The sequence below is a fragment of the Dysidea avara genome, chromosome 3, assembly GCF_963678975.1.
Source record: "Dysidea avara chromosome 3, odDysAvar1.4, whole genome shotgun sequence".
NCBI classification, from domain to species: Eukaryota; Metazoa; Porifera; class Demospongiae; order Dictyoceratida; family Dysideidae; genus Dysidea; species Dysidea avara.
The window spans coordinates 13,355,815-13,379,743 of NC_089274.1; the positions used below are offsets into that span (position 1 = coordinate 13,355,815).

The 23,929-nt window shown below is 37.0% G+C and overlaps 2 protein-coding genes across 3 annotated transcripts in view; one reads left to right on the forward strand and one right to left on the reverse strand.

The window, feature by feature from the left end:
- Window positions 1-10,333, reverse strand: part of LOC136249464 (integrin beta-1-A-like) — a 37,774-nt gene extending 27,441 nt beyond the window's left edge. Inside the window, exons 1-5 of the mRNA XM_066041476.1 lie at window positions 10,174-10,333; window positions 10,041-10,120; window positions 4,887-4,988; window positions 4,739-4,802; window positions 3,890-4,021 (exon numbers count right to left, since the gene is read on the reverse strand). Of these exons, the coding sequence (XP_065897548.1) occupies window positions 3,890-4,021; window positions 4,739-4,802; window positions 4,887-4,988; window positions 10,041-10,120; window positions 10,174-10,231 (436 nt within the window). The 5' untranslated portion in view covers window positions 10,232-10,333. The remainder of the gene's footprint in view (window positions 1-3,889; window positions 4,022-4,738; window positions 4,803-4,886; window positions 4,989-10,040; window positions 10,121-10,173) is intronic.
- Window positions 10,334-10,353: 20 nt separating this feature from the next.
- Window positions 10,354-23,929, forward strand: part of LOC136249463 (formin-like protein 2) — a 35,631-nt gene continuing 22,055 nt past the window's right edge. For both annotated transcript variants that reach the window (XM_066041474.1, XM_066041475.1), the window contains exons 1-12: window positions 10,354-10,498; window positions 14,780-14,917; window positions 15,365-15,526; window positions 15,707-15,789; window positions 15,844-15,936; window positions 15,994-16,150; window positions 17,796-17,872; window positions 18,110-18,203; window positions 19,972-20,049; window positions 20,747-20,857; window positions 22,129-22,209; window positions 23,728-23,796. In XM_066041474.1, the coding sequence (XP_065897546.1) occupies window positions 14,801-14,917; window positions 15,365-15,526; window positions 15,707-15,789; window positions 15,844-15,936; window positions 15,994-16,150; window positions 17,796-17,872; window positions 18,110-18,203; window positions 19,972-20,049; window positions 20,747-20,857; window positions 22,129-22,209; window positions 23,728-23,796 (1,122 nt within the window). In that variant the 5' untranslated portion in view covers window positions 10,354-10,498; window positions 14,780-14,800. The remainder of the gene's footprint in view (window positions 10,499-14,779; window positions 14,918-15,364; window positions 15,527-15,706; window positions 15,790-15,843; window positions 15,937-15,993; window positions 16,151-17,795; window positions 17,873-18,109; window positions 18,204-19,971; window positions 20,050-20,746; window positions 20,858-22,128; window positions 22,210-23,727; window positions 23,797-23,929) is intronic.

Consider the following 23,929-nt stretch of genomic DNA (forward strand, 5'->3'; position numbering starts at 1 on the left):
TGGTTTCTTTGTAGCTGAACTCTCTACAAGGTAATTTCTTCTAGCTGATCTCTCTACAGGGAGATTTGTTTGTAGCTGAACTATCTACAAGGTAGCTGATCTCTCTACAGGGTGATTTGTTTGTAGCTGAATTCTGTACAGGTGATTTATTTGCAGCTGAGCTCTTTACAAAATGGTTTCTCTGTAGTTGAATTCTCTACAAGGTAACTTTCTAACTGATGTCTCTACAAGGTGACTAGTTTGTAGCTGAACTCTCTACATGGTGGTTTCTTTGTAACTGAACTTTCTACAAGGTGACTTCTAGCTGATCTTTCTACAGGTTGATTTGCTTGTAGCTGAACTCTCTACAAGGTAACTTCTTCTAGCTGATCTCTCTACAGGGTGATTTGTTTGTAGCTGAATTCTGTACAGGTGATTTGTTTGCAGCTGAGCTCTTTACAGAATGGTTTCTTTGTAGCTGAACTCTCTACAAGGTAACTTCTTCTAGCTGATCTTTCTACAGGGTGATTTGTTTGTAGCTGAATTTTCTAGAGGGTGATTTGTTTGCAGCTGAACTCTCTACATGGTGGTTTCTTTGTAGCTGAACTCTCTACAAGGTAACTTCTTCTAGCTGATGTCTTTACAGGGTCACTAGTTTGTAGCTGAGCTCTCTACATGGTGGTTTCTTTGTAACTGAACTCTCTACAAGGTAACTTCTTCTAGCTGATCTTTCTACAGGGTGATTTGTTTGTAGCTGAATTCTGTACAGGTGATTTGTTTGCAGCTGAGCTCTTTACAGAATGGTTCTTTTGTAGCTGAACTCTCTACAAGGTAACTTCTACTAGCTGTTGTCTCTACAAGGTCACTAGTTTGTAGCTGAGCTCTCTACATGGTGGTTTCTTCTAGCTGATCTTTCTACAGGGTGATTTGTTTGAAGGTGAACTCTCTACAAGGAAACTTCTTCTAGCTGATCTCTCTACAGGGAGATTTGTTTGTAGCTGAACTCTCTACAGGTGATTTGTTTGCAGCTGAACTCTCTACATCATGGTTTCTTTGTAGCTGAACTCTCTACAAGGTAACTTCTTCTAGCTGATCTCTCTACAGGGAGATTTGTTTGTAGCTGAACTCTCTGCAAGGTAACTTCTTCTATTGATCTCTCTACAGGGCGATTTGTTTGTAGCTGAACTCTCTACATGGTGGTTTGTTTGTAGCTGAACTCTATAAGGTGATTTCTTCTAGCTGAACTATCTCTTTCCATAGTTGCATGAACTCCCTACAAGATAACTTCTTCTAGCTGATCTCTCTACAGGGTGAATTGTTTGTAGCTGATCTCTCCACAAGGTGACTTGTTTGTAGCTGATCTCTATACAGGTTACTTGTTTCTAGCTGATCTCTATACAGGTTACTTGTTTCTAGCTGATCTCTTGAATTCTCTTCAGGGTGACTGCTCTATTAGGATGACTGCTCTATTAGAGTATCTCGATCTCGCACTTGCTGCACCAAGTTGGATTTCGTGTTATAACTCCGTGGTAGTGATGTGCGATATATCGAAAAAATATCGATTTCGCGATAATTTTGTCGATATCGTTATCGTATCGATTTTCGATACTGCTTTAGCAGATTTCGATATTTATCAACAAGGTAATATTTTGCGATAATTATCGAAATATCGAAGAATATTTCGATAAATCTACAGCATTTAGTGTATGATTGCATAATCACGCTAGAAATGAAGGTTGGTTCTGTACTATCTAGCCACTTTAAAAACTTGTCTGCCAGTTTTCTAGGCTTATTATTAGTTTTATGTAATAGTTTGTGTGCAAATTGTATTTCAAGCATATTTATAAATATCGGCCGCCCACGCAATTACACCACCCACACAATTAAAAATTATCGAAAATCGTATTGAAATTTCGATATTTACCCCAATATCGTATCGATATAATATCGAAATAAAAATCCTGATATCGCACACCACTACTCCGTGGCTTTACGTCTGATTCTTCTACACCATTGAAGAGCCATTCTAAGATGATTACTCCATCTGTACAACGATTTTCAAAGCATTACCCCCAGTGGTTTATCTGGTAGGCGTGGCAAGCAGTCGTTTTTTTTATTAGCTAATCTCGATTGCATAATTGTTACATACTGTTGGTTTTTTCGTTGTATCTTCCTGGCTTTTAGCTCGATTTCTTTCAAACCACAAAAGGTTTGAGGTTCAATAGTTAACCTATTCACCCACCAATTTTCAGCTTCTTCCCATACGCGGTTTACCCTGTAGGCGTGACAACATATTGGTGTTATTTTTTTGGCAATAACCGTTCATAACTCTTTGCCTGTTTATCGTATTCCAGGCAAAGTTGGTACCGAGATGCGCCTTTATACCCCCCTTCTGTGTGCCAAATTTCAAGGCAATCGGATATGGTGTTCGCGTCTTATAGCAGTTTTTGTAAGTGTGCGAAAAGAGGAAGAAAAATAAGAAGAAAAAAAAACGAAGAAACTAAGCCAATTTTTGAAGTCGCATATCTCCGGAACGCTTGAAGCGATTTCGCTCAAATTTGGAATGTGGAGTACTGAAGTTGGAGGGAGTGCCCACAGCAAAAATCGTCTTGTTTTGTCAAGGCAGCACGGAGCTACGGAGGTGCGAAAATCGCGTTTTCTTTCTTCCTGTTAATATACTCACGGGTGTTGCGTGCCGGCTTCTTGAACCGCACGACACACTACCGTGTGTCTTGATTTCACTGTAGTGAGCCCTTGTCAATACAAACCCTAACTATTTTAATGCATGAAATGATATTTGACATACCAATATAAGGTTACTTGCAATTGGTATTAGAAATTACACTGTAAAAATACCAAACAGCAGTGATTACAAGGCTACACATTAACACTAATAACTCATGATCTACTATAGGTCCCAACTTTAAACTCACAGTGATGAATGATAGGTATTAGAACAACATGTAAACCATAAATAAATTTAATTAAAGAATATGTTTTTGAAAATTAAGATCAAAGGAAAAAGCTACATTTTTGTAGGTTGACCTTTTCCTTTGAGCAATTATAAAATATTACATATCACCTGAAAGACAATTTAATAAGGATTTCAAAAATCTAAACCAGAAGTTTCTACATGAATCACAAGCAAAGTTATGGTCTTTTTATTGAAGATGTGTAAGTAAAATAAAATTTTCAGCAGAAACTTTGAGTGGTCATAATTTAAAGGGAGACCAATGAAATGAGCCAAATTTTGGTGTGAGAAAGTTTCTTGAAAGGGTCCACGTTTGTGCTAAATTCCATGAAAATTGAAAGGGGTCCGGATTTTTTTTTGTTGATTTGATATGGAATGACCCATTGGCTTGGGTGATTGATCACTCAGCGTGGCGAGGCTATCAGCCTTCACCGGCTTGGGTGATTAGTCATACTGGTGTGAGTGCCATGGGGTATTAGCTTGCACTAGGGCATGTGGGAAACTGTGCTTTATTGCCCACAGAGTGCTTTATTGTACGAATAAAACACTCTTTACGGTCCAATATAGCACTCTTTGTGGTCTGCTTGCCCTAAAGTGTACTTTATGAAATTTATAGTGTGCTTTTTCCTTTATCTCGCCCACGCAAAGTTACTTATAAAATGGAGTTACCACTGAAACTTTAGTTTATGTTGACCACTAACACATACAGTCATAATAGTGCTGGACTTCAGTTTGAGATCAGATATTGGTTAACATCAACTTCATCACCATCACTGACGGGTTACTATTTCTATACATTTGTCAGTGGGCAAGCAGAAAACAGTTAGACAGCAGACATTTACAGACAGGATTCCTTACAGAACATACAGTATACGTGTAATGTATGTCATCCTATGTATTGCTCACATGCATACATCAGGAACGCATGTAACTACTTACAAAGTGTATTGGTCACAGTTTTGAAGGTGTTCAGGGAGCCTTCCATTGACAGTGATTGATCCATCACAAAATACAAGTCCAAAGGAGCATTTCTAACCCTGTTAACCTGTATATTGAATGACTCTGGAGAACCTACACAACAACAGCAAACAATGATTGTCACTGTAGTGATGCATAACTTTTCACTGGCCCAACCGACCCACCTACACATTTAGTGAGTTTAAAACTTTTCACAAGGAAAAATCACTATAAAACTCTTGATAGCTTTTTCTTTATTACTACTGTTCACCTGCAATATCCTCTATGGATGCAAGTTGCATCATCAAGACCATGCTCACTTGTGTTTGTTATTTCTGCACTCCTTTTGTTCTGATTTTGTGTTAAATTTAAAAATTTATATACTGCCCCACCGATGCTATATTCTTGATATTTTTTTGCCCGTGAAACAAGTGATCAAGTTGAAGTGGTCTATATACACACAAAAGCTAGTGGTACAAACTAGACACCAAGTTATGGACAACACTGTGTTTTAATTCTGCCTATTTTTAGGGAGCTCCACATTAACCTACTAGCCTCTGTTTTTACATAATCTCTCCTATCCTATGGGCTACACTAGATGGTACATGGTTACATGCTATTGATACCATCCGCTTCTTTACAGGCTTGTAAAAATCAGAAAAGAAGATGAAGCACCAGTGAACAAAAATGGCTAAAACTAGCGTATGAGAAAATACTAGCAAAAGAAATTGTGGAGTTTCGTGTCTTGGTTCAAAACTGTGCAGGTCTTTGCTGATATAGACACATAAGAGTATCAGAACTGTAATACAATCAGGGTTGCTAAAAACATACCCAGTCTCAGTTTAATCTTAACTTGCTGTGGACTCACTAGCACTTGGCTGTTAACTGAATCATTCTGTATACGGTAAAAGATTGGCATGTACATACTTGTGAATAAGACAGACACAAATTCACACATACAAATAAAATAAGTACATACTCGTATAAAAGAAACACTTCCAACAGCATCCACTAATTCACTGTTAGAACAGTTGCCTTTATTATCTGTTTCATGAAAACATCTTGTTGGCCGGTCTGTATACTAGAAAACACAAGACAATGTTGAAAACCAACAAGGAACACATCAAATACATTACAGATGCCTGCATTGAGCCAATATACAGTACCACTCAAATGCAACGTCATCTCGCAAGAGTGCAAACGATTAAAAAACTCACTAATTAAAGGTGTGGCACCATTCCGCTCGCGAGTATTTATCCCATTTTGTTAGGGATGAATACTTGCAAACGAAATGGATGCCACGCCCTTTAATTAGTGAGTTTTTTTAATTGCTCACACTCTTGCGAGACAACGTTGCGTTTGAGTGGTACATACTGTATTATGTTAACACACAAACTGACTTGGAAAACTAGATAATCAGGACAATTCCAAGATGGCAGATATCCATATCAATGAACAGTGTCGGGCAAGTTACTTTTTAAAAGTAACTAGTTACATATTACTTGCAACTGAACTATTTAGTTAGTTACATTACCCATAAAATAAAGTAACTATAATAATATTACATATAATATTACTTTGTGTCCACAGCCTTAAGCTGTCACGTGTGAAACTACCACCTTATCACGTGACATGATTTCGTTGTTGGGCAATGTGCAAATCTTGGTTATAAGTAAGAAGCTGGTGAATAAGCTTCATTCAGTAGGCTTCAATACTTCGTTGTGGCTAGGCGTTACTCAGTGGATAACTAACGAGATTAGTAACTTCGTTACTTGTAGTAATAATATTACGTAATATTAGACTCGTTACAGTAACTATATTACTTAGGTAACGCGTTACATTTGTAAGTAAAGTAACTTGAGTTATATTACCTGTTTTTATAGCATATTTCGTTATATTACTTAGGTAGTATAGGTACCACAAAGTAATAATATTATGTAACGCGTTACTCCCATCACTGTCAATGAATAGTCTGGCACCACCGACCCTATTTAGGCGCTTATAAGCACCCCGAAAAAAGGGTCTGGTCTGTCTAGAATCAAGGATTTGTGCCACTGTTACCGAACTGGTGCGTCCAATCAAATCGCAGTATTGCCAATTAAATGCATTGTGGCCGCACGACATGAGTAAATACTGGGATGAAAGTCAAGAAACGAAAGTTGTGTGAGTTCTTTTTGTGTCAGGGTGAATAAACCAGGGACAATTTTTCATTTAAAATTCGTGATGCCTTCCCTCGGAAAGTAGAAATATCGCCTCCACAGCCTAAACATCAACCGCCCATAGAAAGTAACTGATTGAAATCCCTAGAGCATCACTGTCGTGATTGGATTCTTCGCTATTCGTGATCTCTAAATATGTTTGTTAACACGAGCCGCAGTGTAATTACGAATTCCAAAGCACAAGTCCTGAATGCTAGACAGATCAGACCCTATTTTTGGGGCGCTTATAAGTGCCTAATCAATGAATACAATATTTTTGCCGAAATTCCATTATCCCAACTAACTATTTCTGGACCTTACATAATATGGAAACCATAGAAGGAAATGTTAATCCACTTAGAAGAGAGTACAATACTTCATGTACAGTCATGTATACCACACAGGCTGTGTCATAACCACATAAATGTGTTTGTACTATGGAATGATGATGATGAAGCCCTTGATAGAATCATTTTTAGGATTCTGGAGAAGCCAGTGTTTCCGTGATGAGAAATTGTGGCATGGCTTCAACACAAAGACATAACAGTGAGATCATATCAAACACTATAGCTATTTTTTTGGGATCTGCTTGACATGGCCACTATAATGGAGTGGTCTTTTTAGAGAGGTGGCTACTCATTGAAGTTTCACTGTAGCATATAAAATAAGAGCCCCATTTTACATGGGACACTATTTATAAGTCAGTAATACCTACAAGAATATGACACTATACTATTCCAACTACTTGGACTGTATCTAACACAGCCTGTATATAATATCCCTCTATTTCAAACTATCACAAATCAAAACTCATTTATAGATGTTACCAGTGACACCTAAAACTTGTGCAAACACAGCAGTATAGAGTTCTGAGTCAGCAGTGTACTTGTGTAGGTAAAGTAAAGCAAAGTCATGGGAACATGACAATGCTAATGTTGTAGTTTAAAGTTAGCTTGTACACTTTGATTCTTTATTTAAGCATACCACAAACTGTTATGCTGTCATGAGTTATCACCGTCCTTCACTATACAGTATAGCAGGAAGTATGGTGGGAGAAAACTTTAAATTTGCCACAAAAGGATTTTTGGCAAGGAAAAGGTTTGGCGAATTTGTTACTAGCCAATGTAGTTCGTATTGGACAAAGAATTTGATGGATATTAGTTTGGCAAAACACTGCTTATTTGCCAAATTCATCAAACTTCCCTCCTGCCAAACCTTCCTGTTATATAGTAATAAGTACCTTCTAACTATGGCATAGTTCAGAACAAACTAGAGTGCAAACCATGTTAAGCTGAGAGTGGCATAAGATAACACAGGTTGACTTGCACTTTGTAACTTGTGAACATATTCCTCAATTCAAGTTAATGATAATAATTTGCATTTGTTGGACACCTAGTTTTGATGTTACAATAAAAATATTCCATACTGTGGCTACAACATACTGTTACACTGTACCCAATCATAGAACTTACCATAAATGGTGATATTTTTCTAGCTCAGTGTGTGCTATCTTAAGTCAGAACTGTTAGATGCAGCATTGTGAACAAGAGTGTAACAGCAGTATCAGGGAGGCCAAATATATTCCATGGTAGACACATTATCATGTGAAGATAGAATGCGACAACCACATTCCAATAAATTTATCAAAGTGTTACAAAGTAACAATCCCAACAAAGGTACAGTAGGATGATGTTACAAAACTACTGAAACATTTCATTGCACTCAGATTGTGGTTTGCTAAAAGAACATAGCCTTTACTTACTAAGGACATTTTAAACTGTGTACCAGCTACAAAGCCAGCTGTGAGTGCAGTTTCTTGAATTTTTTTCTCTGAAAAATGTGTGTATGTATGTTTGCCCTTCTGTACCCATGTGAGTAAAACCTCTAAAAACAACTTGTACGAAGGAAATAAAGGGGCGAATTACTTCCATATGCTTATGTAAATGAAGAGCAGCCTCGAGAGTGACCACATCTTCGTAAGAGTCATGATAGACAAACTTTAAAAAAATCTAGAAGATTTCTGTGCACTGCTTATCTACTCCTCACCTTTAGCAACAGCAGAACAGTAATTAATTTCCCAAAAGCAACTATTTTTAGTAATAACTCAATGCACAATGATATGTAGACCACCGCCCCATATGAGTGGGATTGTAGTAGTTAGTTGATTGTTTACACTTCACCCTGTTTTGTGACAATACTTTCCATGATATACAAGCCTCTATACAGGGGCAATCCTACAACATCTAGACATGTGAGCATTGCATAGCTATACTGCTCGGTGTGTAATTTTTCATGGATAAGTACACCTGGCTACTAAGATGAACCATTAAACAAGTACTTTAATTTCATGTGATTCCTTATAATTCAGTAGTTGCTTCAATAATTAAAATTTCAAATGACCCAAAATGTGCAGTGTAATGTGTGGATGTAAGTAGTAAGAAGTGGGATCAAACACAGAACATGTGACCATCTCAGCGAAAACCCATCTAGCTCGCACAACCTCTGATTTTGTAAAATTTCTCAGCATTCTCTGCATTGTCCAAGAAATGGTTCACCAAAGTTTCAGCCTTCTGTGGTGAGTAGTTTTGGAATTACAGCACTAGAAAGTAGGAAGAACATGGAAATCGATTTGTACAGTGACTATACTAAAAATAAACTACAGGCGCTTACATTTGCAGCCATAACTTCCGTTTGGATTAGTGTACAGAGTTGGAATTTGGTTTACAATGTTCACCATGGATTGGCAGATCAACCAAGGTATAGTTTTCGCCCTGCAGTCACTTGTGCATAGGCGTATGGAGGTGGTTTTTTGTTGTTGAAGAAACAGTGATAATTTTGTTTACGTCTATCGCATCGTAAACAAACGCACGTGACATGCAAACCATTGGGGCTACAAAAATGAAAAAGATTTCATGAGTAGGCGAATAAGATGGTGTATAGCTTTAATCTATTTGAGTCTTCCTTCTTCGAGTACTGGCCCAATAAAAACTTTTCGTGTAGCATGCATAATTTTACGAATTATTTTTAAATTTCAATTTTCTCAATACACATGCTTGTGTGAACTAGACAGGTTTTCGCTGAGATGGTCACATATATTAATGACCCTATCTGCTTACTTTTGAAGAAAACATGGCAGTTCTTGTATGCTGCTATTGTATGGGTATAAGTAGTAGCAGCAGCGATGCACTTGTTACACAATGAACAACCACTTGACAATATAAGCAGTGAAAGTTTGATATCTTAGCTAAAGTTTCAGAGCCCAAACTCCCCATACATTATATCACTAGTACTGTTGGCTACTTACAGTGAAACCTGTGTATTAAGGACACCTTGGGACCAAACAAAACCATCCTGATTATCAAGGTGTCCTGCTAGGGGATACTTAGTCTGGCGGCGCCCGCCCGTTCGCAAAAAGTAAGGGTCTGGTGAAATACAAATACTAAATCATTTCTACTGCCCAGATTCGGCGGTAGCCAATTAATGCGTGCCAATGACGTTCACACAGAAATCCCCTTGGCAACACAATGTTTTTGTTCGAATTGAAGTGCAATCATCTGACGTAACAAGCATTATGTGTGCTAATTGAACTCCTTTTGAAATGATTAGGTATTTGTATTTCAACAGACCATTACTTTTTGCGAAGGGGTGGGCGGCGTCAGACTAGGGGATACTTTGGTCGAGACTTGGGTATACCATATGTCCAGATTAACAGGTTCCACTGTATATATGCACCTACATCACTGGTGGATATATGGCAAATTTATTACAACATTGCTTAGAAGAATATAGTTTATTAAGCCATAAGATCCTGTAGCTGCAACTTGATATACAATCTCCGTGTATTACAGTACACAAACAAATACGAATAATTTGATCACACATATATACCACTCATTGTACATTCGACTACACTGACCAAAACACAGTGAACTTACGATTTGGCTACACCATACACAATCGGGAGCTGTCCGTAAGCAATCATCACAAGTCTCAGCGGAAGCACAAATGTTTTGCGCTGTCGGTGAAAGTGTTTAGAAGTATTGTAACGTGATAAATCTATGTGCAAACCTGATCCACAGCCTATATACACAGAGATGACGAATAACGATGCTAACTTCACCAACATGGCAACACTAAACAAATCTAATCAATTTCGGGGGAGATGAAATAATCTGAGGTCAGTAAATTATGGCTAAAATGCTGACAATGCGGCCAGCAATCACGTGACCAGAATTACAAGATTAACACCCCGCCCATCTTTCAACAAAAAACTTTACAGTATCCTGAAGATATCCGGAATGAAATGACTAGGTGTGTGGCAAGTGCGAACATTCGTTGACAGGTGCAATCAAAGCCTCAAGACAACTGATCAATAGAAGCTTTCATTACGCGGGTATGTTGTTTGTATTGTTCTGTACCACAATCGTGAGTTTGTATGTCAGCTTGATTGTAATGTGTGCTTGTTTCTTGAGAGTTTATAACGCAACGAATAGACTGAAGTACAAAGTAAAGTATTGTATTTATTAGTACTGGAGATGTCATGATGGCTATATATTTAGTCCCCAAATGTGCTGAATATCTTTATTGAAATGAAATAGCTACTAGGTAGCCAACCTGTTTCTGTATAAGTGAGATTTACAAACACTTGATATCTGTTACAATTATCTGTGACGCCCCATTCAGTCAGACAAACCCTGAAGTGCAGTATGTTACCATCTAACTTCTCCATGTATTTCTGTGTTCGAACAGTGATTTCAACTGATCAGGTGTATTCAATTCTTGTTGATTTTGCTATAGCTATCACTATGCACGCTTTAGCCACTACACTACTCACTGTTCTAACCTTACCAGGATATACACATCTCACCCTATCCTGGCCTAGCCTAGCCTACACGGTGTCCTGTTACCAAGGTGATATAGGTACCATACCGTACCCAATAATTTGTCATTTGTGTAGCTATTGCTATGTGAATATGTATGACAACAGCTACAATTTGAACCTAGCTATTAATTGGTGGGTATGACCTTTAACATAACAGGAAAGATTGTGGCATTGCAAATGGTTTGCACATGCTTAAGAGCTGGGTACTTGTAATGTCTCAAATATTTATGCAAACATGTTAGCTGAGCAATGCGTGTCCAACTAAATTAGTTTTGTATCAACTTTTTTTGGCTTGTTCAGAAATATTACACATAAGTGAATTCATATGACTAGGCTTGCATGTGTGCACAAAATATATTCATTCATTCATTACCACAAGATTGATTTGCACACTCCAACACATGGTCTTACATTACAATAGTATAAAAGGGTCTGAGAGAACCGGACTTCTACCTGCCCCCCTGCCTAGCACATACGAGAATACTAATACAGCTATGCGATATCTATTTTTCAATAGCTATAGATATAATGCAAGTATTAGTTTTTGTTTTCTTTCAGATGTTTCTCTCTGATTCAGTTTCTGTATGCATTATAATGTTCTTTATGATATTGTCACATTATTTATGTGACGGCACTGCTGTGTGTGCTATACATATGGATAATAAAGCACAAGCTGTGTAGCCGGGATGCTAAGGAATTGAGTTGCACTGGCTGTTCAGTTAACAGCAGTAGTTCAGGTACATGTGATCACTCCTTATATAGTACGCAATATATGCCTTTTGATTAACCTTGTAAGCTTCAGTAATTTTTTGTCAACTTAGCTACTGATTGATTAAGAAGTTCCAGTGTTATGTTGGTGCCACCTGGGTTTTTATGTTTAAAAATTTTAGATGCTTGGTGATCACTGGATCCATTGATGCTATTCATGTTGGTCCCTTGGACTGCCTTTGGAGAATAAGTAAATGTCTTTTACCTAACCAAGCATGCAGACTATCAATTAAACCATTGACAATAACTTTATAAAGGTTGTTTGGTTATATGATTGTTTTGTTTCAATAGAGTTTCGCATGAAAATAAGTCCAGAATCACCCTCAGTTTGAGACCACGCCCACTTCCATACTTCACTTATTATTACTGATGCCCATGTAGTCAAGTGATATAGGTCGTATCCTTCATCATTTTATTTTACTAAACAGTTACCATTACACTGCAGAGCCTTGTGAGCTCTGTTTACAGTCATGTGGAAGGTTTCTTTTTATTGTAGATTTAATTGGCTTCATTGACTAGACAGTCATGTTGATCAATGTGTTTAGCTGATTGCACAAAATATGTAAAGTTTAATGCCCTGGGGGTTCTCCACGAGGAGTATGTAAATAATCAGTAGAAGGTGGCTACTATAGGCAAACCGTTGCATTTGCCATGTTCATCACTTGTTAGAGGAATGTGCCTCTGTCAACATTTGTGTGACAAACATGTCATAATAGATTATAGCAGATGTATTGGCTTCAGACATTTTAGCTGGTGGCAGTCAAAACTTCCATACTTTCTTTAGTCTAGAGATGTATATATTAGAAATTGAATAATAAACTAGAATATCATGCTCCCAGTTTTGTGGAAAGGTTGTGTGGAAATGAACAGTGTCTTACCTGTCATGCTAAGGTGCTTTGCTCCTCGTTTTGATACGTATATACAAATGTCTATGATGTACTGGAACAGACACATATTCTATTACCGTATAAGCAGAAACTTTGGTAAGCAGAATATTTGGCATTTGCTTAATAATAATTTGGCAAACCTTTAATTTGACAAAATGTGTGTCTAATTTTTATTTCATTATGGTTTTACAGCACAAGTGCTGAAGGTCTGTAATAAAGTGTAGTCCCATTGTGTTGCTATAGCTACATGGTTTCTCATGTGCAAGTATGTATAGATGCTTACTTTGTTACCACATACTGGCCTGTATACTGGAGACTCTTTCATGTAAAATAGAAGATGGAAATTCATAGCCAGTGCAGTAGCCATCCGAAAAAGAAATTAAGTGATTGGGTGCATTCTGTGCAAAATCTCTGGTATGTGTATCTTTGCTTTCTTCTGGCAAAAGAGTAGCTAGGACCCTCACCTATGATATTACACACAATCATAGAATTGCCAGTTTGATTAACTGCAGGATACCTGGAGCTAGTAGCTAGCTTGTAACTATACTGACAACTGTCCAAAAAGTAGCTAAGTTACTAGTACTATAGTTACTAGTAGTTATGCTTTACAAAAAAAAAATTTGAAGCACTTGCACCATACACACTATAACCAAATACATTCTGTGTACTGTACATACAGACAGAATGATAGTTGAAACTGAGCTGAAATGGCCACTTTACTTAAGGCATATCAAGTAAAGCAACATAACATATGACCATGTTACAAACGAATATAATTTTATAAGAGTAGCTAGTAACTTAATTAATGTCTAGTTACTAAGAAAAGTTACAGGAGATACTACTAGTTTGAGACTACATACAAGATCTCGACTGGGATCAGACTATATGTGACTTATAAATAAGCAAACTTGATTGTACTATTTATCAAGACATTACAGCACAAGTGCTGAAGGTCCTATAGCCTGTTAAAGATGTTATATGTACATACTACAGAAATTTATGTGAACCACGCCCACTTATTGGGAATGTGTTGCTGAATTTACAACCACACCCAATTATCTAAATTGTGTGTTGCAGTCTGCAAGCATAAATGGCCCAGTAATTGGAATTGTGTGTTGCTGCCGGTGGACCTACATGAGCCATGCTCATTTATCAACCATTGATTATTTGTATGGTTAACATAGGTTACCCATTTACTTCTTCCCTACTTATAGTGTAGTTATTACTGCCTAACTGGATAAAGCAGATAAGACCTACGTATTTGTTCTGATGACCCAAATGGCCGAGATAATCTGTATGATCAGACTCACCTTCAACATCTGATATGCACTGTATCAATCAGAAATGGAATAGTATATTATCATATTGAAACCATTGCTATCATTTATTCAGGATTCTAATTCGATAACTTATAAATCATACGCTGTCAGCAGTAAGCCAATACAATTCTTCAAATAGATATTGAAATAGGAGATGCTATATCCATATCAGTTATTAAAAACTAGAGATAATAATAATTAGCTCTTGTTAACGATAGGTGTTACTATAATTATAACATATCACATTGCAGCTCAAGTACATGTAATAGTTGTAACACAGGCATGAGGGTATACATATCAGGCAAAAGCCTGTATGTCCCCTAAATGTAACACTTCCGATCCATAGCAGGCCCCACTGGGTAACAGCTCACATGATCCATAAATACCTGTATTCCCAAATTCCTCTATCAAGTGTGTGGTCTATGATCAACAGACAGCTATATTTGTAGTGAAGCCAGTCTGTACTATAGCAAATATGGTATAACAATGTATTCACTAGTTATTGCTTTGTTATAAATGGATTCATACATGTATACGGGAATGACATGATTTACTACCTCAGTTTCTTGATAGATTCTCAGCAATAAAAAAAAACTGTTTTAGAAAACACTCAATTTTGTTTTGTTGATTGAAATATCACCACTATGGTGATCATGAGATACTGTCTACACTTTAATTTGCAGAACTAACTACTTGTATAGCTGATTTCTGGGAATCTTGAAAGCTTGATCCTTGCTATGTGTTGTTTCAGTATTGCTGTACATGTGCCTCTCACGATGACAGTGATCATATAATTTACATGTGTTGTACAATTATAGGTCACCGCAGCATAACCAACAATGGGAAACAGTCAAGGATTGGATGGTAACAGTGGCAAATATACTAGCAGCTTAAATGCCAAGGATGAGTCCATGCCACTGAGAGATGAGGTGGAGGAAAGATTTGCTAAACTAATGGTAAGCCGTAATGTAGACATGTAGTGCTAATTATACTGTAGATAGGCACAGCCAAACAATAAGATGGTGGTCTCAGATGGCTTTTTATATTTCACAACCGAATAGCGGGAAATTTCTGAGGGGGAAGATTTTTGAATTTTTCATAAATTGGCTCCCTCGAAATATGCAGCTTGGTTAAAATGGCATTGTTTAGTGCATAACAAATCCTGAAGAAGCGAAAAATTTCCCTATTTCTAAAGTCGTGTACGAAAGAGAATTTTCTTTTTGTGGTATACTAACCTGTAGTACATGATGCACTAAACCCAGTTGAATTAAAATGAAAGCTTTGACCTATTTTATCTCCCAACACAGCAATGTCTGTCACATATTTGATGCGTGCACAATCTCCCCTGGAGCTGCCTCTGACATATGTTTGTTAGTGAGGTAATGTGATACTTATTATTACAGGGTTCAATGAACTTACCAGAGGATAAGAAACGTTCTGTATTGGAATATAATATTGAAAAGAAGTGGCAAATGATTAAGGATATGGAAAAGAGAAGACCTCAGTTACCTCCTATGGAATATCTGTCCAAATTTAAACCTGTGATGGATGAGGAAAACTTGAAGGTGATCACTGACTATATTACCATATAATCCAAACTATAGGAGAAATTTCAAAGAAATGAACATCTTGGTGTAAAAAAATTTATTTAATTGCCTAACCAGTCCAAGGTTATGTTCTGTCTTGGCCCTTAGAACAGTCTTGTCATTGCAACTGTATGTATATGTTTCCATGTACATGTATAGAAAGCAAAGAAGAAAGCTACTGATCCAACTTTTGTTCAAAATTTACAAGGGTTAGAGATATCTCTAAGAACCAACCATATAAGGTGGGTATAAACACTTGTAGTAAAATGCACTAAAGCAATGTTCTCGTTTGCTAGTTGGGTGAAAGAATTTTTAAATAAACACAACAATGGATTGCAAACACTGGTGTACTTTTTACAGTTTCGGTTTACAATTGAGAAGGAATTAACGTCAGTACCGTATATGTATGGAATAGTTAATTAACTTTACAAGTATCTGTTTTGTAGTAGAAAAGAAGAGAAGAATCGAAATACAAAGTCCCTGCCTCGTTCAAGTGTATCTTCTTTAGATAGCAGTCTACTGTTGACTAAACCACCTTCGTCAAGTCAAGAATCTGACATCCACATCACTGTTTTATGTCTTAAAGCATTAATGAACAACTCTGTAAGTTTCTATGGTATATTGTACAGTATATATGTATAGTATATATGTATATACTTGTGTTTTTGTGTGTGTTTTCTGTACATGCATATGGTTAGGTATCTACTGCATTAGTCCAGTCCCATATAATGTTTAGTCACCAGGGGTGTAGAGCATCACACATAAATGCTGAGTTTCAATTAGATGCTAGGTCTCAAAATATATTTCCAATGGAGTCATAATTTCAAATATTCCGTTATGTTCCATGAATGATGCATATGCTGAGGAAAACTATAATCATACTACTGTAAGGTATAAAGTTTTTTCGAATCTGCTTGTCTCATATATAATAGCCTTGTATAGTCTGGTCTTGTTAAGTGAAACAGAAATGAATCCCTAGGCCATCAGCCAAGGCAACATGGTAATTTAGAAACTGATGCTCTGTATAAGAAGCAGCACACTGAAATGTAAAGACAGCAATATGCATTTATTAAAATGGTTGTTCTATTAGATCAGTTGAGTGTTCTAGTAGAGTACCTTAAACTTTATTATATTCTGCTGGACATAACACAGTCTTTTTGGTAAACTTAAACAGCTAGGTGATCCCAGGGGCTCAAAGAGCTGAGGATCCATTGTGTGTATACAAGCCTGTTTACACTGCTGTGTAATACTATTATAGTATGTTCACGTTGAGCTGAATCCTGAAAACAGCTAAAAATTAAAAGTGGATTTTTTCTCAACAAAGTTAACCTTTCAGCCAACCAGATGATTATTGGTAACAGCAAAGGTGTCAACAACAGACATGTACGGTTTGGCTCCATTACAAGTTCGGGAAAGGGCTGTAATGGACACTGTACTTGTATGGCTTCCCCATAGGAAATGTATTGTGAGAATTTTGATTGGCCATAAATATTATGTCAAATATTTGAACAAAACGATTTCGAAACATTTTTAGTGGGTCAAGCAGTACTATGAATGAGCCAAATTTCAAGATCGTGTGTAATTGCATCCATGAGTTATTAAATGTTTTTGAGGGTTCAGCTGCATACTATAGTAGTACAAGTGTGGATCATGTCTTGCATGCATGGGTCTTACATATGAAATACAAGCAAGTGCTGTATCTCACATGTGTTTTTGCTTGCATCACTTATCCGCCTAGTATGTTGATAGCTTTTGTGATGTATGCATGCCAGTATGTTGAGTGCACATTTCATAGTTTGCCAATGGTATCTGTCCTATATCGTAGTGTCAAGTGTAATTTTTGGAGAAAACTTTTGTAAAAATCATACTATCTTTTAGGCACATAATGATGCCCATTAATGGTGTGGTTAACACAGAATCACTATGTTATAATAGAGTAGTTAAGTAGTTTGTGTCGGTCACCACGCCAAGTGTAGAGTATGTCTGAGTGAAATCCTTTGTGATTAACAAGAATATCACAATCCAGAAGGCTGATTTGCTGTATACATAGTGAAGGGAGACCTCAAGGGAGATGTAAGCGCTTGAGGAGACATTCATTTCCACTAATTCCAGCCTTTTTTTTACCATTGCTTTGCCATGTGTTGAGCCTCACATTTGCCCATGTGCGCTTATCAGCCATGGTTAATGTGTATGATAATATGCGCTTAATAGACACAAGCCTGTTATTACTATTCATGTTTTTCTACAGCATGGATTTACAGCAGTTATGATGGACAAGGATGCTGTTAGTTGCTTAGTGAACTCCATGTTTTATGGAACTTTGAGGTACGTATGTATGTAAACGTAGTAGCAATGTACATACTGTGCTATAGTGTTATAGACTGGTAGACTAAATTAAAGGAGACTAAAAAGTATGTTTTAAAATACCATGCTATTTTACCAGCACTTTCAACCTTAGAGTTTAATCACTACCTCATAAATTTGTCACTGAAATTCAACTGCATTATAAACGTTAGCAATTTTATCATGCTGTTGCTTTAGTACATTGTTCTCTGTTTGCAGAACAGTGATTACAGTTATGGAGTTGCTTGCAGCTGTTTGCTTAGTGAAAGGAGGACACACAAAGATCATGGAAGCCGTTGATATGTTTAAATTGGTATGCTATATACATACATACATGCATGTAGATAATTGCAAATAAGTACATTACCAACCACATTCAATCTTGGTTATAAGTTGGAGGGAGACATTTCCAGGACACAAGGAAAGTAGACACTTGGTTTTCAATAAACAAGTACCCAGTCTTAAACTTTAAGCTGGTAATACTCAGCTAGGTTGGTTATATAGTCAAATGTGGAAGACATAAGTTGTAAGGTTATACTGGGAGTCTTAATCTCAGTGACGGTGGAAGGTGGAGGCTAGAGGGGCTGGAGCCCCCCCAACCCCAACTTTCAGATGACAGGGGCAGAGCACCTCCAATAACTACCTTGTGTGACGTTACAAGTGTATTATGTGATTAAATATCGTCGTGGTTTCAAAACTGGCAGGTATATGTATATCATATAGTGGAAGGATTCATTGTACATATGTTGTACCTGAAAGATTTAATTGACAATACTTTTGCAAAAGTGCTACCAGATTCAATCTTGTAGTACCAAAATTTTTCTGGGGGGCATGTCCCCAGATCCCCCTTAAAGAAATATGTATGCTTTGCACACTTGTAATCACTGCAATCATGAACGAGCCTCCAGCTTCCATACAAGTGTCAGCTCAAAAAAATTTTGACCCCACCGACTTTTCCACCTTCCTCCGCCTCTGGACTTATCTGAAGTTTACATAGCTAATGGTATATGCAGTAGAAACTTTGTCCATTTATGATTTTTTGGCCCATTCATTTACTCATATAGAACATATGAAAATACTCTAATTGCACCAACACTTTACCATTCAGAAATACTTGCAGTAGTGTTTTGAGATCATTGCCAAGTACAGTATAATTTAAAACAGTGGACATTTTGACTGGCTGAGTGAAAACCAGCTATGTTCGTGTCACTACTGACTGTAGTGTTACAACACAGTATGACATTAGTTTTCCCTATCCCGTCCTAACTGCTTTTCAGGTCTTGCATTGTATGAGCTTCTGAGTCCGGTGGAAAACTGTGTAGATATATTTTACTCAAATCCTAGCCTCATGTGGTTCTTGTAAGCTTGTATGACGTTAGTCTCTGTCTCCATTTTATTGTGTTATTAATTGCTCACATAATGTCCTCTACATTCCATCCCCATGTGAGTACATGGCAACACCACTGTATCTTTGTGTACACTATACCATGTCTAGATGGAAAGATTTATTTGTGGTATGAATTTCATGGGCATGGTAGCTACAAGGTGCTTTGCGGGGAGCCACAGCTACCTAAAAAATCAAATTGCAATTTTCATAAAGTGAGCACATCATATTTAAATTGATGGGTTACATACAGCAAACGTGCACGTTCTAATCTCTACTGAGCGTGTAGTAGCTAACCTATTATACACATTAATGTGACATAGTGTATAGTGTGACATGGTGTATAGTGTGACATGGTGTATAGTGTGACATGGTGTATAGTGTGACATGGTGTATAGTGTGACATGGTGTATAGTGTGACATGGTGTATAGTGTGACATGGTGTATAGTGTGACATGGTGTATAGTGTGACATGGTGTATAGTGTGACATGGTGTATAGTGTGACATGGTGTATAGTGTGACATGGTGTATAGTGTGACATGGTGTATAGTGTGACATGGTGTATAGTGTGACATGGTGTATAGTGTGACATGGTGTATAGTGTGACATGGTGTATAGTGTGACATGGTGTATAGTGTGACATGGTATATAGTGTGACATGGTGTATAATTTTCGTTTTTGGTATGTGCTACACAGGAGCACAAAGAGTCAAGAAGGTTTGAAAGATTGGTAACCTTATTCAAAGAATCCAAAGGAAATTATGCAGATTTTAAGGTACTTCATTGTATGCACATGGTTACTTATACAGCTAGCTCTCATTTTTAAAATTTGTTTATTTGGTACACATATGTACATTTGTGCAGTAATTTCAACCAAGTAAAAGTTAAGCTGGGAACATGTTAGGCAATCTGAACCCTCTCTATTATGTAAGCAGTTATTACGTACCTGCAAAGACTCTAACAGCCCGTTTACACTAGCCCTCTGTTTCGAACTGTTTCAAATCAGAGCGATTTCTAGCTTAATGTAAACGCGTAACGAATCGAACCGAACCGTACCGAACCAACCTGAGATGGACCTGCTAGGGATGTGGGTCTGGGTCGATCCACTTACCTGCTTCGCACTCACCTGTTATAAATGGAGTATGGGTACGAGAGATTACTAAAGTAGCGGTTGTGCAATTCAACAACCGATCCCGGATCGAGCTGGATCGATCTCACATGAATCGAACTGTAGTGTAAACGGGCTGTAAGTAAACTTTGTATACAGTATCTTATGTATATAAATAACAAAGGATGGGGCTGTTGTCCCTGTCTTAGTTTGAACACACACATCCAAGGACATCATCACTACATTGTTTTATATGGCTGGTTAATGAATTTCAGATTAATAAGGGCAGTGTCAATGGACTTTCATGTGTACATATGTATGTGTATGTTTTGCAACTTCACAATGCATTTATTTCTCTATGTAGGCAGCTTGTATGGCATTTATTAATGTCATAGTTCATTCAGCTGAAAATCTTAACTTTAGAGTACATCTTCAACATGAGTTTACTATGCTTGGTCTTGATGAACACTTAGAGGTACGTGAGTGTGTATTGTACAGTAAGAACAGTGAATACATATGTGTTTGTGTAAAAGCTTGAGTCTCAGTGGGATATGGTAAGCTTATATCAATCACTATGGGTACCTCTCATAATATTTCAGCTCATAGCATTTCATTGTTACTGGTACATATATTTGTAGCCTACAAAGCCAATAATGCCATTGAGCACCCATGAACTCTTGGAAAGCTATTATTTTAGAGAGTCCAGCACCAATCGTTTTCTTATATGTGACCGCTGAGTGAAAACCAGCCATTTTCGCACATTCCTCGAATTCCATTTTATTGTGTCTCTGTAATCTATAGTAACTTAAGAGTGGACAGCCAAAATTTCAGCCTTTTATAATGAACAGTCTTGGAGTTATAGCACTTGACAGTTGGAACAGTGATAAACTCGATTTGTACAGCAACAATACGGGAAATAAATTAGATAATTGATCATAACTCACGATTTAAGCAAGCTACGAAGATGGGCAATCTGTGCACCATGAACTGGCAAATCAATCAAGGTATACTGTACTCCTCCGTGTTGACAAAGAAGAAGGTCATTCCAATAAGAAATGACGACGGTTAATGTTGTTTTTACCGCATCATAAATAAACGCCCATAACTCATGTATCCTTTGCTGTGCGAACAAGAAACAAAAATTTTCTTACTCTCCATAAATAGGCGAATCCAGTGGTGTATAGGTTTTATCGATTTGAGCTTAATTTCAGTGCATACAAATGTGATTAAAGTGTGTGTAAATTTTCATATAGCACGTGTATTCTTACCCAGTGTATTATATGGCAAAATAAAATTTTGCGAAAGCAACCGATTTTTGCTCAGCGGGTCACATATAGCACATAAAAACCATTTTGTATCTCCAATACTAGTAGTCATGCATTGTTTAATTGGCAATATCTCTTATTAGTGCATCACTATCCAGTACGATATTCTTGTTGTTTTGGAAAATTCTGTTTTGTAGAGGAAACATAATGGATGTGGCTACATACAGACATGCACACAAGATATGTAATTCTTATCAAACTTCAGGAAATGGAAAACAGTATTAACCCTGAGTTTGTCTATCAAGATACTATAGTAAAGCAATCAAACACTCCAATAGAACAATCATTAGTACAGTAACTTAGTAGTGTTGTATAATAATGTGCTGTTGCAATGGTTCAGTAGTGTATACCTATTCTCTTGTTTTTAATGCAGTCTCTGTAACATTATCAATGTGTGTTCTTACTGTTTTACATAATGCAGGAAATAGAGGATTCATCTCCGACAGTATTGCTTGCTCAGATACAAGCATACAAGGATAATTATTTTAATGTTCAATTACTTGTAAGTATTTCAATAAGGGTTGATACTGTTTAATAGTAGAATCAATACATGTACGTTAGAGCTGACTTGCATATCATGATACAATAGTTAGGGTACTACAATATACTTTAGGTATCAATACTTCACCTACACCAAACTAATGTGTACATAAAACTTGCATGATTTGGTATTTGAAGATTCAAATTAGTAGAGATTGTAATCAACAAGTTTGATTGAAAATGTGACCCTAATTTATCAACTGTCCGGCTATATTCGTACCTACGATGCCAAAGCTTGATATGTACTACTTGGTATCACAGTACGAGGCCTCCTTTATCCAAATATCTGTGATGCAAAGTGGTTCAGATAAAGAGTCCCTTTAACTACTCTCTAATAATAATAATAGAATGTATGAAATACTCTAATAGAACAGTCTCTTATTGAGAGTAAGGTCCTACTGTAGTATTGATAGTATTGCTCAGCTCTAATGTATGTATGTTTAAACATGTATATTTGTGAGCCATTATAAGTTGTTGTTACAGAGTTCAGGGATTAAGTCCTGTCAGTAGCTGTGCAAGAGTGATCCTACTAAATGATTTAAGATATAGTCATTTGACCCATTTCCATCCTACTGTGAAAACAACTGTAATTGCTGGCTATTGTCCTCTGCCTGTTCGATGGGCAGTAACATGACATCACATAGCAAAAAGCGGTACTTGGTTAAAATAGGCTAGTGTAACTATAACTTAGGGATGTCACAAACCCTAAGCACTATATAAAATCGGTGCTGGATTATTGTCATACATAATTAGTGTCTGCTTTGAACATTTGTCTGGGAAACACAATTCTTTCTAAACACCAGAAATTGTTCCATATTTTAAGCGAGGGATTTAATATGTTGCTGCATGGCTTTTATTTAAAATGCTTTGTTACAGTTACAAGAGCCTGTCAATTAATGCACCACTCGGTAGTACTCAGCACATGTACCAAGTGTGATTACATTACTGTATTTACTCAGTTTGTGGCCGCACCCTCGAATAGTACCGCAGTGTGGTACTATTCGAGGGTCTTTATCCTTGCTTCTGAAAATAATTTTAATTGTAGCACACCCTCGAATAGTACCGTACTATACTTTTGTAATTACTCTTTACTAGTGCTCTCAAACCTTTAGTATTAATTTCCATCTCGATTTAAGGAAGGCATTGTCCTGGTAAAATTTAAAAGGCTGTCGCATATTGAAATTCCGGATATTAGTTAGCATATAAGCTATAGTAGTGGCAGGTTTAAAATATTAATAGCTCACACTTGAATAATACCTCAGTGCGGCACTATTTGAAGGGTATAACCTTATTTTTGGAAAAAAAAATAGTACCCTTGGGGCACAAATAGGTACCTTATGCTTTTCATAAAATGTACACATTAATGATCATTCTTATATGTATAGTATATGTATCAGCAAGAAATACTATGTATCAAGTGGTTGTATGCATTTACTGCTACATAAAATATGTGTTGTAGAGGATACTATTTCTGTTGTAGCTTGAAGAGTCTGCTACTAAGAGTGAGGCTGTAGTTAAGCTAGAACAGCTGCAGAGTGAAATAGAAGAAGTAAGCAAAACATATGGTTGTACCCAATACAGAGTGCATGACTATGTAATAGTTGAACATGGGAACGAGCAATTTTCCACACAAACATAAGGGCCATAAGCCCTAAGGTGAGTGCATACGTATACATCAGGCA